General features: G+C 63.4%; 1 protein-coding gene across 1 annotated transcript in view; it reads right to left on the reverse strand.

The window, feature by feature from the left end:
* Window positions 1-338: 338 nt before the first annotated feature.
* Window positions 339-16188, reverse strand: part of KIF1A (kinesin family member 1A) — a 109687-nt gene continuing 93837 nt past the window's right edge. The window contains exons 38-49 of the mRNA XM_004386475.3: window positions 15724-15829; window positions 8315-8429; window positions 6853-6986; window positions 6456-6517; window positions 5419-5564; window positions 4794-4994; window positions 4318-4395; window positions 3979-4100; window positions 3000-3152; window positions 2263-2455; window positions 1317-1435; window positions 339-457 (exon numbers count right to left, since the gene is read on the reverse strand). Of these exons, the coding sequence (XP_004386532.1) occupies window positions 415-457; window positions 1317-1435; window positions 2263-2455; window positions 3000-3152; window positions 3979-4100; window positions 4318-4395; window positions 4794-4994; window positions 5419-5564; window positions 6456-6517; window positions 6853-6986; window positions 8315-8429; window positions 15724-15829 (1472 nt within the window). The 3' untranslated portion in view covers window positions 339-414. The remainder of the gene's footprint in view (window positions 458-1316; window positions 1436-2262; window positions 2456-2999; window positions 3153-3978; window positions 4101-4317; window positions 4396-4793; window positions 4995-5418; window positions 5565-6455; window positions 6518-6852; window positions 6987-8314; window positions 8430-15723; window positions 15830-16188) is intronic.

The raw sequence follows: 16188 nt of genomic DNA on the forward strand, positions 1-16188 counted from the left end.
TGTTTCTCCCTAAGAGGCTTGGGACGAATGTGGGGACAAGCGGGGTCGGGGAAGGAAAAGGGCGGGGTCCACGGGAGTCGTCCAGCTCCGGGGAAGGCTCGTCAGAAATAAATACTTATAAATACAACAAGTCTCACAGTTAGTTTTAGGGGGACTACTTCGTGTCACTAACCAGCGATATATTAATTATATGTCTGTCTATCCTTAAAAAAATATGAAAGGGCAATGCCCCCGCCCTCCCCACCCCCACGTGTGCCCTCTGGGGCTTCTCGCCCCTCCCCGAGGCCCCTCCCCAGAGCAGCCAAAGAAACATGGGCATCCACCACCGAGTGGGGGCAGGGCTGGCGGCAGAAGACAGGACAGACGGGATGGGGTGGGGGCGGGCTGGGCGGGGGCCGTCACTGGGGGCTCGGCTCAGACCCTCATCTGGGCGGACCTCCTCCGGGAGAGCTTGGACCTGTACAAGAGTGGGGAGGGGTGGTCATCGCCTGTGGCAAGGGGACGGGAAGGCTGGGGAGGGGTGCAGCCCAGCAGACCTCCCTGGGGGCACCAGTTCCTGCGCTCATCCCCCCCTCACTTTTCAGCCCTCCCCCACAAAAAAACCCGTTGTTGCCATGGAGTCAACCTCAACTTATGGCGCCCCCTGTGTGTCAGAGCAGAACTGTGCTCCACAGGGTTTTCAGTAGCTGATTTTTCAAAGGTCGATCACCAGGCCTTTCTTCTGCGGTGCCCCTGGGTGGACTCGAACCACCAACCTTAGGGTGAGCAGCTGAGCACATTAACCATTTGCAACACCCAGGGACTCTCTTTGTACCCCAAACAGAGGGATTTAATCTGTTTCCTGCAAACGCTCCTTGGCAGCACCCCACCCCCCCACCTGGCCCTCCCCACTGTCTTCTATAAAGGCGCTGACGTGGCAGAAGCTTCCGGAAGTTTTTTCTCCTTTCATCAAGGCCTACCCACTTGGAATTTAAATTGTGAAAATCCCCATCTGGGGTCTGCATCCTTCTTGGGTAGAAAAGACCCAAAGCAAGCATCAGTGTCCCCAAGAATGCCCCACACTCCCGCCTTCTTCAGAACACTCCGTGTGGTGCCCTGGAGACCAGGACCTCATCAGGGTCTGCTGAGGCCCCCAAGGGGAAGGGGCACCCTGCCCGGGGCCCCACGCACCGTATGGTCTCCCAAGGGGAAGGGGCACCCTGCCCGGGGCCCCACGCACCGTATGGTCTCCCAAGGGGAAGGGGCACCCTGCCCGGGGCCCCACGCACCGTATGGTCTCCCAAGGGGAAGGGGCGCCCTGCCCGGGGCCCCACCACCGTATGGTCCCGGCCAGGAGGGGGTTGAAGGCGTACAACCAGTCATGCATGTCCTTGTCGCTGTTGGCCTGCAGCAGGATTCCACGGTGCTCCGTGCACACGGCAAATGTGTTAGGCGTCTGCGGTGGGGGGAGGGGGGTGGGACTGGTGAGACCAGCGGTCTGCCCTGACCTCCCAGGGCCCAGGTGGTCAGGGAAGGGCCCCACCGGGAAAGCTCAGGGAAAAAAACAAAACTACACACACTGCTGTCAAGTCGATTCCAACTCATAGTGACCCTGTAGGTCAGAGTAGAACTGCCCCATAGGGTTTCCAAGGAGCGGCTGGTGGATTCAAACTGCTGACCTTTTGGTCAGCAGCCATAGCTCTTCACCACTGCACCACCAGGGTTTCCAGCTCAGGGATAAGGGGGCAAAAATGGCACCCACACCAGGGGCCAGAGCTGGAAAGAGGCTGCCACCCCTTCCAGAAGCCTGGCCCCACAGTCCCCAACCCAGGGTCACCCCATAGGGTGCATCACCCCTCACAGGCATGGGTTCCCTTCCCTGCCGGCCCAGATGGTGACCACCAGGCCCATCAGTGGTGGGCACGCGAGGTGGCTGAATCCACACTGCCCACCCTGCCCCCACCCTCCGACAGAGGGGATCAGAACTCATCTGACCCGCCCGTGGGTCGGGCAGACACCTGACCCAGACAGCAGGAGCACCCTCCCCTAGGGCCTCCACGGCTCGGCCAGGAGCAGGGCAAAGCCCAGGAGCAGGAGGGCAGCGCCCACTTGCTGCCTGCCCCGTCTTGGGGCTGCCTCAGCCTGGTCTTCACCAGGGCTCTGGACCCTGCCAGCGGGCAGACACTCCAAGACGGTGGGGCCCTGACCATCTGGTGGGCAGGCAAGCCTGGCCCTCCTCTCTGAGGCTCCTGGCCCGCCTGCACCCCGAGCCGCCGGGCTCACCTTGAGCATGGCCTGCTGGTCCTCGCTGTACTCCACCTGGGCAGTGGACAGGTTGAGCACGAACCTCTCCACGCTGTCCTTGTCACTGTTGTACATGTAGGCATAGGGACGCCGCACCACCACAAAGCGCTTGGCCCAGCCGGCCGTGTGCGGCTCCAGGAAGTGCAGGTAGCCCTTCTTAGAGACAATGGGGCTGGGGGTGGGGGGGGAAGCCTGATTACTCAGGTGTTCTGGGAAGTCAGAGGGAGCCCCAACAAGGGCCACGGTGACCCTGGAGCCAGGCCCCACGGGGGAGCCGGCCCCAAGGAAGAACATCCGGAGCCGAGCAGTGAGGTCACCGGCAGACCCCTCCCTGGGGCCGGGACCAGAGCCATCAGCCAGCCCCTTGTCTCCCAGCTGTGAAGGGGGAACTTAAGGAAGCTAGAGACCCCTCTCGGCCCTGACACTGAACTCTGACCCCACCCAGCTGGTTACAACGTCCTCAAGGCTGAAGGGCCAGGGGGCGGCATCTGGAGAGGCCGAGCCAGCCAGTGGGCAGAGGCCCCAAAGCCGTCCTCCTGCTGTGTCTGCCCACTGCCCACACCGGCCAGCGAACACACAGCCTACCCCCATCCATAGGCCAGGATGCTGCCTGACCCTCTCAGCACAGAGCCGGCCCCGCCTGCAGGCTGGGGTGGACGCCTGGTCCCCCAGACCCCCGTTTGGGGCAGGTCCAGGTTTGGGGGGACCTTACGCACCTGACCCTGATCTCCTGGATGTCAGGCACCAGCAGGCGCTGGGGCTCCTTGTCTGTCTCCGTGGCCTGGGTTGGGGAGGGGGCCTTCTTGGCGTCCACCTCGGGCAATGGCTCAGGCTCGGGGCTGGCTGGCTGGGAGCAGGGCTGCGGGGTTCTGGGAAGCAGAGGGAGCAGATGCGTCCCTGTCAGAGGCTCCTCACTGGACCGCGCCAGCCCACCCGGGGTCCCCCACGGCAGCATCACTTCCCTCAGAGCCCCACGGGCCGGTCACAGGTGAGCCCCCAGTCCCTGTGGGCCAGCCCCTAGCCCCATCCCTGCAGCAGGGCAGCTGAGCTGAGAGTGCCTGGACCCCAGGGCCGCGTAGGCACCATGAAGAGGGCTCCCCTACTGACCCCAGTGGCTGGCGAAGGGGCACAGCTGGCCGTGGGGAATACTGCCCCCCCACTGCCCCCCAGTAAAGCAAGCCCAGCATCTCCTCATCTTCAAGACAATGCAAAAGGGACATGATGTGATGTGCTCGGGGACCCACGGCACTGCCAGGCCGGTGACTGGACCTCGGGGTGGGGGGATACCTGCTTCTACATTTTTTAAAGAAAATTTGGAAACCCCAAGGCCCTGAAAACACGGGCAGAAGTCGCCCGCAACTGAAGCACTTCGCCGCTGGAGCTCAGCTGAGAGGTTTACACCCACGAGCTCAAGGACCCTCCTCATTCTGTCTGTGGCTGGGTTTTCCTCCCGAGTGTTCTGGGACTCCCTCCGTGGAAAGGGGGGTTTGACAGCTCCGGCACCGACGCACAACCGCACTTTCAATCACAGCTTTAGCAGACAAGCCGTCTGAAAGGTTAACGACTCTGAGGGCTATGACAGAGGTGGAGAAGCGTAGGGTCGACACAGGACACTCGGCCGCTCCGAGCCCCACGTCACGGCCACCGTCCCTGACCGGGTGCTGGAAGCTTCCAGGGGCACCTGTGCTCACTCACTTCAGGTCAGTGCTGTATCGCCCTTCGACCAGGGAGGGGCAGGTGGAGGAGGGTGTGAGCGTGGCTGCGCTGAGGGGGGACATGGAGGGGTCCCGCAGCAAGGTGACGGACATCTCGGAGAGCTGCAGGGAGGGGAGAGAAGGCCTTTCCTGGGGGCCTGGGGCAGCGTCCAGCCCACCGTGCGAGGGGACACCCTTCGGTGTGGACTTGGCCTCCCCCTCCCCCGCCCCTGCCGCTCTTCCTCTGGCTCAGGAAAGACAGGCTCAGGCCTGGGGGACGCTGCCTCGGTCCCTCAGCACCCAGCTTCCTGGGCCGTGTCCCCGGCACCCCCCCACCCACCTTGCTCTCGCTGGCGCTGACACAGACGTGGCTGTGGGTGTACTCTCTTTTAAACGTGTGCGTGAGCAGGCGCAAGCACTGTGGGGGAGGGGCGCATTGTCAGGACCCCCGGGAACCGGCAGACAGTCGGGGGCCCCAAGGGCAGAAGGTCAACGTGGGCAGCATCCCCCAGGAGGTGGGGAGAGGCAGGGAAACCCCAAGGTCAGGCCCAGCACAGGGTGAGGGCCAGGGTAACAGCTCTGGGTGGGGTGGTGAGTTCCCCATTCACGGGGGTATTCAAGGGGGTGGATCACAGCTGGGGTAAGAGGCTGTATAAGGCCCCAGATTCCTAGGGCAGGTTGAGGGGTGAGCAAGGGAACTCTAAGAACCCCCATTTCCCTCTCCCTCTGGGGTGGCCCCAATCAGGAGCTAGCTGTGGAGAAGACCCCAGAGCAGAGGTCCAGCGCCGGGCCATGCTGCCCCCCAGCCCAGTCCACCTTGACGGCCAGCTCCCGCTGCCTCTCGTTGGGGGCCTCCAGGGGTGACAGCCGGCCTTCGGCAGAGAGCGGGGAGGAGGCGCCAGAGGAGCTTCGGGACTCAGAGTCCTCGCTGCAGACGGGCGACAGCACCTCAGGGCCGGGCCGCTGGGCCGTCTCCAGCTTCTCCCGCAGAAGCAGGTAGTGCCTGGTCTTCTCCACCTGTGGAGGGTAGATGGCCTCGCTCACTGCCGCCTGGGGCGTGGCCACTGTGGCCTCCAGAGGGGCTCCGCCCTGCACCCCTCCCCTGGGTGCCGTCCCACCCCCCGGGATCCCCCAGACGCCCAGGCACGGCCCCAACCCCCAGTGCCATGTTGCCTTCCCTCCCGTTCCCCACCCGCCTGCCGTACCTCCTGCAGGACCCCTCTCTGGGCCCTGGCCCACCTCCCCGACTCCCCACACTGTTCTACCTCCTCCAGCCTCACCACACCCTGCCCCACCTCCCCTGCCCCCCAGGCCCTCTTCCTGGACGCTGTCCCACCGCCCCTGGTCCCCAGGCCCTCTTCCTGGATGCTGCCGCACCTCCCCTGCCCCCCAGGCCCCCTCCCTGGACGCTGTCCCACCTCCCCCTGCCCCTCAGCCCCACCTCCTGCAGGAGGCTGAGTTTTTCCAGCTCCCACTGGTGGTCCAGGATGAGGCTGTCGCTCCGCGGCCTCCAGCCTGCCAAATTCTCCTCACCACGCACATAGGCCACAGATGTGTCAAGCACCCGCCTGCGGCGTCGCTGCATCCCTGGGGGACGACCCAGCGTCAGGCGTATCCAACCGTCGCCCGGGGAGTGACCTGGGGTCAGGCCCCACCACCACTCCCCCCAGGGCCATTCCAGCTGCTGGACTCCTGTCCCCTCTGGGGTCAAGATGGGACTACACCTTCTGGCCCACCCCCACCCCCACCCACAGAGCCCCTGAGATGGGGATTATGTTAGACTCACTGTCCGACCGTGACCCCTCCCCCTTGCTGGCCCCTCAGGTGTGGCAGGTGGGTGTGTGCACGCAGATGAGGCCGTGTGCGTGTGGCAGGTGGGTGTGTGCATGCAGGTAAGGCCGTGTGCGTGTGACAGGTGTGTGTGCGTGTGGCAGGTGAGGCCGTGTGCGCGTGGCAGGTGTGTGTGCGTGTGGCAGGTGAGGCCGTGTGCGCGTGGCAGGTGTGTGTGCGCGTGGCAGGTGAGGCCGTGTGCGTGTGGCAGGTGTGTGCGCGTGGCAGGTGAGGCCGTGTGCGTGTGGCAGGTGTGTGCATGTGGCAGGTGTGTGTGCGTGTGGCATGTGTGTGTGCGTGTGGCAGGTGAGGTCATGTGCATGTGGCAGGTGTGTGTGCGTGTGGCAGGTGAGGCCGTGTGTGTGTGGCAGGTGTGTGTGCGTGTGGCAGGTGAGGCCGTGTGTATGTGGCAGATGTGTGTGCATGCAGGTGAGGCCGTGTGCGTGTGGCAGGTGTGTGTGTGCATGCAGGTGAGGCCGTGTGCATGTGGCAGGTGTGTGCGCGTGCGGCAGGTGAGGCCATGTGAGAGCGGCAGGTGAGGCTGTGTGCGTGCAGGAGGTGAAGCTGCCCAATGGTAGCAGAGCTCCCAGGGACCCTGCCCTCTGACACTCCATAAAGTGCCCCTCGCCAGAGGGAGGGCGCGCCTACCTGGACTGCCCGTGTCAGCCACGTGGCTCAGGCTGAGCTCGTACACGCCCGTCACGCGGTTGCTGCGGGGGCGGAGGGGACGACGTCACCGGGGCACAGGTGGCCGGCCCGTTCCCATGTCACCACGCCTCCTGGCACAAATCCCACGGTACAGGCCCCAGGTGGCCTCGCCGGGTGACCATGGCATGGTGGGGTGTCAGAGTCCCCACACTGCAGCCCCAGACAGACAGTCCCCCAGCCCCGCTCCGGCCCCAGTACTGGAGGTTACTGAAAGCAGGGAACCAGCAGGGACCAGGGCGAGTCCCACTCCCATCCAGGTCCCCTACTGCTGGGGTACGTAGGGCCGGGGCCAATCCTGCAAGGTGTCCATCTAACCCTCACTCGCCTCGCGGCTCACCTCTCTGAGGCCCGCAGGCTCCCGCTGCCGAACAGGTTCCGGATGGAGCGCGAGGCAGGCAGCTTGGCGTCCCGGGAGTAGAAGACCATGCAGAAGTCCTTGGTGATGACAGCTGGCTGTGTGCAGTTCTCCATCTGGGGGCAAGGGGCGGGGCGGCTTGGCACAGGGATGCCAAGCGCCCCCAGCCCTGCCCCTGACCTCCCCCTGGGGACCCAGGCTTAGCCCCAGATGAGGCAAAATCTCTCCTCCTCCCCAAGGCAACTGCTGCCTCAGGGAGAGAGCGCCAAGGTTCTGCTGCCTGCTCGGGGACCCAGGACAGGGTGTCAGGGCACAGGGTCCCCGAGGGCCCCCAGACAAGGCTCCTTGGCAGCACAGACCCTGGGAGCTAGTAAGGTGGGTGCCAGACCCCGCCTGAGCACAGAGACCCCAGATACCCGGAGACCCCTTCACAGCGGGCCGTGCTAACTTTCGGAGTCTTGCCTTCTGCCTTCCTGGCGTTTACAGTAACTCTGCTGTGCAGACGCCGGCTGACAATTTGAGGACCTGACTGCGTCCTCACCACCGTCCCAGGAGGCACTCACACACTGTCCCCATCTAACAGGCGGGTTAGGAGAGGTGGCTTCCTGCTGGCTGCCCACCCCAAACCTCCCTACCCCTCACTACTGCAGTGCCCGACTAGAAACACCCACGCTGCCAGCCTCCTGTGCTTCAAAGGAAGGCCACGACCCAGCACTGGGCTTCTGACCCTGCTCGTGGGGGGTCCTTCAGCTTCTGAGCTGCCTGGAATAGTGACGCAATGTGAGGTGGTGCTGCAGCCATCTTGCGACCCCGAGGACAAAACCCATGCACTAAAGATACTGGAGTGGGTTAACTCCGAGCACTGCCATTAGATACATGGGTTTAACCTGAGGACTTGAAAAGCATCTGGGGCTGTCTGGGGCTAACCAAAGCAAAAAACCCAATTGCTGTAGGGTTGATTCCCACTCATAGTATCTGCTTCAGTAAAGATTAAACTGAACCCACTGCCATCAAGTCAATTCCAACTCATGGTGACCCTATAGAACAAGGCAGAACTGCCCCATAGAATTTCCAAGGCTATAAATGATTACAGAAGCCGACTGCCACATCTTTCTCCCGCAGAGCTGCTGGTGGGTTGGAACTGACGACCTTTCGGTTAGCAGCCGAGCACTTAGCCACAGCACCACCACGGCTCCTTCCGTAAAGGTTACTGCCTTGGAAATCTACGGGACATTTCTGCTCTGTCCTGTAGAGTCACTACGAGTTGGAATCGACTCGATGGCAATGAGTCTTTTCTCCAGTGGAACAACTGGTGGGTTCTAAACCACTGCGCCCTTCAGGCTCCCTCCAGGGCTAGCAAGCACCGTCACGTCCCATGTGCGAGCACCCCAAGCTTGCGAGGATGGCTGACTTGGGGAGAGGGCCCGGGGTATAGCTCGCTTGCCTCGATGTAGGCAGAGAGGGTCATGTAGATTTTCTCCCGGTAAGGGGTGACCCGGTTCAGTAGGAGAGAGTTGTGCATAGAGCTGTCCCACGCAGCCTCAAACTGGTAAAAGGTCCTGGAAGGAAGCAGACATGTGGTAAAGGTAACCGCATGCAGCCCCTCTCAGCTGGGACGGGACATGCAGACAGACAGACAGACAGACATATAGGCCACCAGCAAAGAGAGCCAAGGAGGTGCCCAGGAAGGCCAGGATCCTCCTTACTCAGGACCCAGGGTGCCGCCAGGGGCCTCCAGAGTCCTCCCAGTTCCACGCGGGTGAGGTGGGGGTGCGGGACTTGGGAGCTGCAGCCCTCTCGCAGAGGCTAGAAGGAGGAGGGCAGAGAGGAGAAGGGGAGACAGGGCGGACATGGAGGGGAGGGGAGAGGGCAAGAAACGAGGAGGGATGGCAAGGGAGGGGACTGGGTGGCCCGGCCCCAGCCCAGCCTCGGTCTGAGTAAGGAGGCGCCTTCGCCTCCCACTGGATCTGAAGGGACCTGGCCTGGGCTTGCCGAGACCCTTCCTGGCCCAGGCCCCCCATCGTCCACGTGGGGACAAAGCACTCTCCGGGGCAAGGGCCCTGGGGGAGGACACGTTGAATGGAAACCGCGGAGGCAGCCCCGCCGTGAGCAAGTGGGTCTCCACTTGGTGCTAAGGACAGCCACCTCTTCTCTCTGTCCCTGATCTCCAGCCCAGAGAGGTGACAAGGGAGTGGGAGCGGAGCCGGCAAACCCCTCCCCAGGGAAGCTTGGCCCACCCAGGAGGTCCCACCAGCTCCGGACACGCCCCCTCCTCCGGAACAGAGCTTTCTGTTATAAGATAGTTTCTGTTCCCAACCAATCCGAATGACTGGTAAAGCTAGTTGCCGCCGAGTCGACTCCGACTCGTAGTGAGCCCACGCATGTCAGGTGAGAACTACGCTCCACGTGGTTCTCAGTGGCTGATTTTTCTTAAATAAATTGCCAGGCCTTTCTTCCGAGGCACCCCTGGCTGGACTCAAACATCCAACCTTTCAGTTAGTAGCCAAGCGCATTAACCATTTGTATCACCCGGGGAATCCAGTCCTGCCGTGGGCGAGGCGCTCACCTGAGGGCTATTTGTTGTGAGGTCAAGAATTTGCCTGGATCCACCAGCCCCGGGCGGCCCCCTCAGCTTCCCCAGTTTCCATCAAAGCGTCCTCACAAACACACAGTTTTACAAAGACACATCAACGCAAACAGTGACGATAGCCACACGCACTCCAACACGGCCAGGCCCTTCCCACAGTCAGGGTCCCCCGGGGGCACCCAGCCTCTCCCGGGCAGGGCCAGCTCCCCTCAGGCATGGCCGCACTGGGGCACAGCCAGCACCACCGCCGTCTACTCCACAGCCAGTCCAGGGACACAGCGACACGGAGTGAGCAGAGGGACGGGAGGGGCCGCTACCACACGTGTCACCGGGGACAGAGTTCCACAGGACAGTGAGGATGGGGGGCCAGATGGGTTGAGGGGGATCTAAGAAGCGGCAGGGGACACACCAAGCAAGGGCAGGAGAGAAAAGTGGGGTGTACCTAGTGTCATTTCCGAGTGACAGGCTAAAGCAGAAGCAGCCCGGCACACACAGGACACACACAGAAGAAATCAGAACGTCAGAACGTGTGTCGGCCACACAGTGCCCGGGGAGGAGTATCGGATGGCGTGGCAGGCGTGTGGGGGCATGCCCTGTGCCCCCCGCTCTCCCGTGGACGCAGCCTGGCAGTGTGGACACCCCCTCACGCGGTGTCTGTAGGGAGAACCACCACAGAGGCCTGGAGACCCCTCCCCTTAGAATAGGGCCTGCCGGCGCCAGACCCGGGGTCTAGAGCCAGAGCCCAGAGCACGGCGGGAGGCCGGCGGACACCCTCCAGGCGCCTGGCTTCAACCACCTCCATGCCACTTCACTGCCAAGTGACCTTTGGGGGCTACGGAACATCTGTCTCTGCCGGTGCAATGGGGCCATGACGTCCCTCCGCAGAGACGGCGTCAGTGAGAGGGAAGGACTGACGGAGGTTTGAACCGTGTCTCTAAAAATGTCAATTACACTACATCCTCCCCCACCGCCCCGCCTGTTCTCACGGAGGCCCTGCGAGTCACGTTTGTGTGACCTTGAACAAACCAGTCATGATCAGTGACAAGGTGCTCTGCTCAGTGGCTGTGCATTCTGACTCCAACACTAACTGGGAGGAGGTGGCCACAGCATCACAGTCACATCTGTGACCTGTGCCAGGCCTCCTGCCGGGAGATTTCCGTGCCCCGTGTCACCTAACTCTCACCTCAACTGCGCTGGGCTATCATGGTTCCCGTGTTCCGGGAAGGTTCCAGGACGTTCGGCCACTTGCCCACATTCACACAACCAGCAAAAGGCCCAGCCGGGCCGCCTGGAGCCCAGCCCCACCTCCAGGCTCTGTGCCCACTCCTGACTCTGGGACCACCTGTACCACCACCGCGGTGGCTCCCTGCCCCGCAGAATGGGGGCTCTGGAGGAGGAGCAAGCAAGACCGCCCCTTGGGGCTCCCACCCTCCCCTTTCCTCTCAGTGCCCTGAGCTCGGCCAAGCCCCAGCTCTGGGTCCACTGAGGAGCTGACAAGCTCTCCTATGGAATGGGGAAGCTCATGTACAGGAAAGCCCCGGGCTCACCTCCTCACGTACGGGGGTGAGGAGACCCGGGCCCACCTGCTCAGGTATGGGGGCGAGGAGCCCCAGGCCCACCTGCTCAGGTATGGGGGCGAGGAGCCCCAGGCCCACCTGCTCAGGTATGGGGGCGAGGAGACCCGGGCCCACCTGCTCAGGTATGGGGGCGAGGAGCCCCAGGCCCACCTGCTCAGGTACGGGGGTGAGCAGCCCCAGGCTCACCTCCTCAGGTACGGGGGCGAGGAGACCCGGGCCCACCTGCTCAGGTATGGGGGTGAGGAGCCCCAGGCCCACCTGCTCAGGTATGGGGGTGAGGAGCCCCAGGCCCACCTGCTCAGGTATGGAGGTGAGAAGCCCTAGGCCTACCTGCTCAGGTATAAGGATGAAGAGCCTCGGGCACACCTGCTTACGTAAGGGGGTGAGAAGCCCTAGGCCCACCTGCTCAGGTATAAGGATAAGGAGCCCTGGGGCAACCTGCTCAGGTACGGGGGCGAGGGCCTGGTGGAGTCCAGTGAGCTGGAGTCCTTCCTGAGCCCTGCTGCAAAGGAAAACCAGCTCCCTCTTCCCAGGTGCCTCCACCAGCTGCACCCCTCAGCCCGGGATTTCTTTGCTCGATTTACCTAGAACCCTTTCTGGGGTGGGGTGGGCGTAGGGTGCTGGGACCAGCCTGCATGCCACCCTTCAACGCGCTGCACTGCTGTGGACCTAAAAACGTGACAACTGTGACTTCAAACCTTGAACAGAATTAAGATCAGACTGACAGGCCTGGACGTTTCCGCATGTTAAACAAACAGCCTCTAAATCAGGCTCCTGCCCAGGGAGACCCCGTATCGCTCTGAGAACAGGGAGCTGCCTGAGCAGGCTGCAGCCACCGTGGCCAATCTGACTCGCCCTCAGGACCCAGACAGCACGCCACCTCCTCCTAGGAGCCTTCCCTGATTGCCAGGGAGAGCTAGGTCCCTGCTCCGGCCCCTAAGGGTGGGGTTCCCATCTTGGTCATATGCACCACCACGGCAGTTTTCCGTTTATAAGTCCGATTTTCTTCTTGGGGGGGTGCTGGGGGTCTCTGCCTCACCCAGCTCAGGCCCCTAGAGCTAGCACAGCCCCAGCCTACAGCCCCTTTGGAAGCACAGTTCCCAGGGAACACGCAGGCAACGAAGCCCAGCCCCGCTGCCCATGGGTCTCCTCCTGGCCACAGTGACTGTCAGCTACAACTGCCCGGGCACACCCCCAGGGATGTCTGTCCTGGCCCCCACGGCCCTGACATGGCAGGGCCGGGCCTCAGAAAGCCCTGGCTGGGCGCCCACCCTACGCTGAAAGGACAGGCACATGCTCCATGGACTTCAAGGCTCAATACACTTGTGCTGGAGTTTTCTGCTGCTAGTTAAGATGCCGCCATCCTTCCAAACAAGCTGACCCACAGAACCACCACCAGGAAGCTCAGCCAGAATCCCACAGGCCCTGACTCCCATTTGGAAGGGATATGAGTTCTCACAGGACTCAGAAGCCAGAGTGGGCAGGGGCCTTGCTCCAGCCGGGGAAGAGAGTCATGACCCCTGCCCAGGAGCCTGTGGGGGGCCTGAGTCCCTCAAAGCCCTAGGGAGTCCCCGGACTCATGGCCTCTTCATGACTTCGCCACCTGCCTACTTTCCAAATGCAGGTGTGCTGGCCATGGCCAACATGTGTGGCTGGAGGCACCATCCCTCCTCAAGGCCTGGCCAGGCGAGAGGATCACAGGTAGACAAAGAAGTGGAAGGAGCCGGAGCCTGAGAGTAGGCCCTGCCAGCCCCTCCCCGCCCTCTGCTCCCAGCGCCACACTGCCTGCTAGGCCCCTGCCCCCCTTTTCTCTTTCCCCTTGCAGGGGAAGCGGTGTGGCCACAGGTGGCCTGGCCCCCATGCAGAAGTGCCCGCTCGGTGCGGCCAGGCGCGGTCAGCACGGGGCAGGCAGGGCTCGGGGCGGGAGGAGCGGGGGCCAGCCAGTCTCTGCAGAGAACAAGAGGCTAGGAAAGCAGCCAAACTCAGGAGTGGGGGGGCAGGAGGGGCTCAGCCAAGAGGATAAGGGGGAGAAGCGAGAAAAGGAAACCAAAGGATCATCCCAAGGAGACGAAAATAAAGGAGACGGGAGGAACGGAAGAGGAAAAGTGAGCAACTGTGTGAGGAACCCGAGAGGCGGAAACTACAGGCGATGTTCTCGACTGTGCGGTGGGGGTGGGACTGGGGAGGGAGGGAAGAAGAGGAGGCCGAAGTGAAGCCAGGGAGAGAAATGATACCTAGGCAGGTCCGAATCAAGAAACTGCCTGCAAAACACAAACATCACACGTTAGTGAGGCCGGGCAGCGGGCCGGGCAGAGGGCAGAGGGCTGGGCAGAGGGCAGAGGGCTGGGCAGCGGGTGGGGCAGGGGGCAGAGGGCAGGGGGCCGGGCAGAGGGCTGGGCAGTGGGCGGGGTAGCACAGCGAGTGGGCGGTGCAAAGGGAGCCGGGGGCCCTGCCGCCGCATCCGGTGGCCACTCTGAGCAGGAGGCAGCGAAGCGTGGCCTCTCAGCAGGGGAGGGTGAGGCAAAGCACCAGGGCAGGCCAGGCCTCGGCGAGCCAGGTCTGGGTCTTGGGGTCTCGGCATGTGTGGGTGGAGGAAGGCTGGACTTCCCACAGGTCCACTTGGGCCACGAGCCAGGGAGAGGAGGCTCTGTCGGCCTGGCCAGCTGAGCCCCCTGGGTGGAGAGTCCTGAGACTTTTCTGGGCGGGGCTGGGGGCGGGGTGGTCCTGGGGCAGCACCAGCGTGGATGGAGCCAAGCAAGAAGCCAAAGTAGCTGAGGGCAAGGTCTTGCCCCGCCCGCTGGACAGGCCTGCCTCTGTCCATGTTCCTAGGGCCCAGGCCCTGCCGTGGGACCGGCAGACCCCCAGGAGCAGGAGGGAGGCCCCTTCAGCAGTGGGCCCCAGGAACGGAGATGGACCCAAGGACAGGCCCCCAGCTGCTGTCTCCTAGGGTCTCCTCTGACTCAGCTCGGGGCCCAGTGCCTCCCCTGCACCCAGGGCAGTCCAGGGGTCAGGCTGGCCAGGAGGATGGGAAGACCCCAGAACACAGCCCTGTGGCCTCAGTCAGGGAGCGAGGAGGGAGGGGCCAGAGGCGCCCATCACCCCACCCCCTTCTGTTTGCCCCTGCCCCAGGTGCTCCCTTCTGCCCTGAGAAGCTAGGAGTTGCTGGGGCAAAGGAAGGGTCAGAGGTCAGGGGGAATGCTGAGGTCACCTCTCAGGCTCCAAAGCATGGCTCAGCAAGGCAGACAGACCCCTTCCCATGGCCCAGGCACAGTGGCTCCCATCCCCATGCCCCATGGGGCAACCCCCTTCCGACTCTCTGCTCCTCCCAAGGCCAGAGGAAGTCCCCAGACCTGCCCTCCGCATGCAGCCTCAGCTCCCAGCTGTGACACCCCATCCCAGCCTGCCTGTGAGTGGACCATGACCCCTACACCCCAGCATCCTTTGCCCTCTGGACATGAGCAGTCAGGTGAGCTCTTCTGGAAGGCCCCTGCCCAGTGCCCCTACTGCCTCCCTGCACCGCCCACCCCGCACTGCCTCTCAGCAGGCAGCCAGCTCCCGCTCTGAAGCTGCTGCCTTCCTCCTGGCTCTGAGGTGGTTCCCTTAACACTTCACCTGCCCGTGTCCGTGAGGAAACCAAGCTCTAAACACAGGAGTCGGAAAAACAGAAAGGGACCCCCAGGACCCTCTTCTGTGAGGCAGGGTCCCTCCTCACCCCTCTTCAAGAACAGCGGGCCCTCAAAAGTGCTTTTCCTGCAAACTCAGGCGCAGGGGGCAGATGCCCCCAGCTCAAGCCCTGAGGGTCAGCTCCGCCTCTGTGTCTGGGGGCGGTGAGGGGGTGGGGGTGACCCTCTGGGAGCTGCCAGCACACACTCAAACTGCTTCATCTCCCCAAACTCCTGGAGAGCTGGCTTTGCAGACGTGGTCACAGCAGCTGACGCACCCACCAGGCAGGCGTCTCCGGCCACTTGTGAACTGAAGTGGCCCCGCCATTCTCGGAGCCTAACTGCACACACACCCCCTCGCACATCCCACCTACCCGGCAACCACAGCAGCTCTGGCCGCCCGATGGGGGGCTCTGACCGCCTGACAAGGGGCTCTGGCCGCCTGACGGGGCTCTGGCCGCCCGACAGGGGGGCTCTGCTAGGCTCGAGAGGCCAGCTCACGGCCCTGCCCACGGCCCCAGGTGCAGCTAATGAGAGGCCCAGGCAGAGGTGCAGCTAATGAGAGGCCCAGGCAGGGCTCCAGCTGCAAGACCTCAGCCACCTCCACCGGGAGCCCGGAGAGAAAAGCCCAGTGACAGGTAGCATGTGCCCAGCAGTGCCCTGTGGGCCTGCCACCTCCAGGGTGCAGGCATGGGCAGAGCACGGGACCCCACACAGCCTGCCTCCCAGTATCCCAGGAGCTTGTCACAGAGTCTGTGCAGCGTGACCTTCTGGGATGGGCCTGCAAGTCTGTCCACCGCCCACCCGCCCGTGACACTCCCGAGGGCAGGACCCTGCCGTCCACGTCTGCTGGAGGACACCACGAAGGGGCATGGGTGAGTGTGACCACAGACAAGTGAGGCCACCAGCCCCCCTCACTGCCCGGCACCCTCACTGTTAGGAGCAGTCGGCCGCAGCCTGGCATCCTGACCCAGGCCCGACCCCAGGGAGCAGGGGCAGAACCCAACGCCTCCCCACAGGGACTCACCGGTCGTCCTGGGCGGGCTGGATGTACCCAGACGAGAGGATGTTGAGAGACAAGATGTTGGGGTCGATTAGAGACTCGTCGGTTTCTGGTGTGTTCCGGATGCGACCTGCAGGAAGGCGGTGTGTCACCCCAGGGGGCCCGGTGGGGCGCTCTCCCTGCTGCTGTCTCCACCCAGCAGGGACCAGAACACAGGGACTCTGCATCTGGGAGCAGACTCCCCGCGGCCACGAGCGTCCAGTTGGGGAGGACTCTGAGGTCAGAAGGCCGTGCAGGGTCATCGGCTGGCCCGTGCCATCTGGCAACAGACTCCCATTCCAGCGTCTTACCCCTTGAAGTCCCAGCCCTGAGCTTCTCAGTCATAAACTCTGGACCCGGCCCTCGTTTCTCTCTCCTCAGCCACAGACTCCGTGCCCGGCCCTCGTTTCTCTCTCCTCAGCCACAGACTCCGTGCCCGGCCCTCGTTTC

The sequence above is a fragment of the Trichechus manatus genome, unplaced genomic scaffold, assembly GCF_000243295.1.
Source record: "Trichechus manatus latirostris isolate Lorelei unplaced genomic scaffold, TriManLat1.0 scaffold00165, whole genome shotgun sequence".
In the NCBI taxonomy this organism is placed as follows: domain Eukaryota; kingdom Metazoa; phylum Chordata; class Mammalia; order Sirenia; family Trichechidae; genus Trichechus; species Trichechus manatus.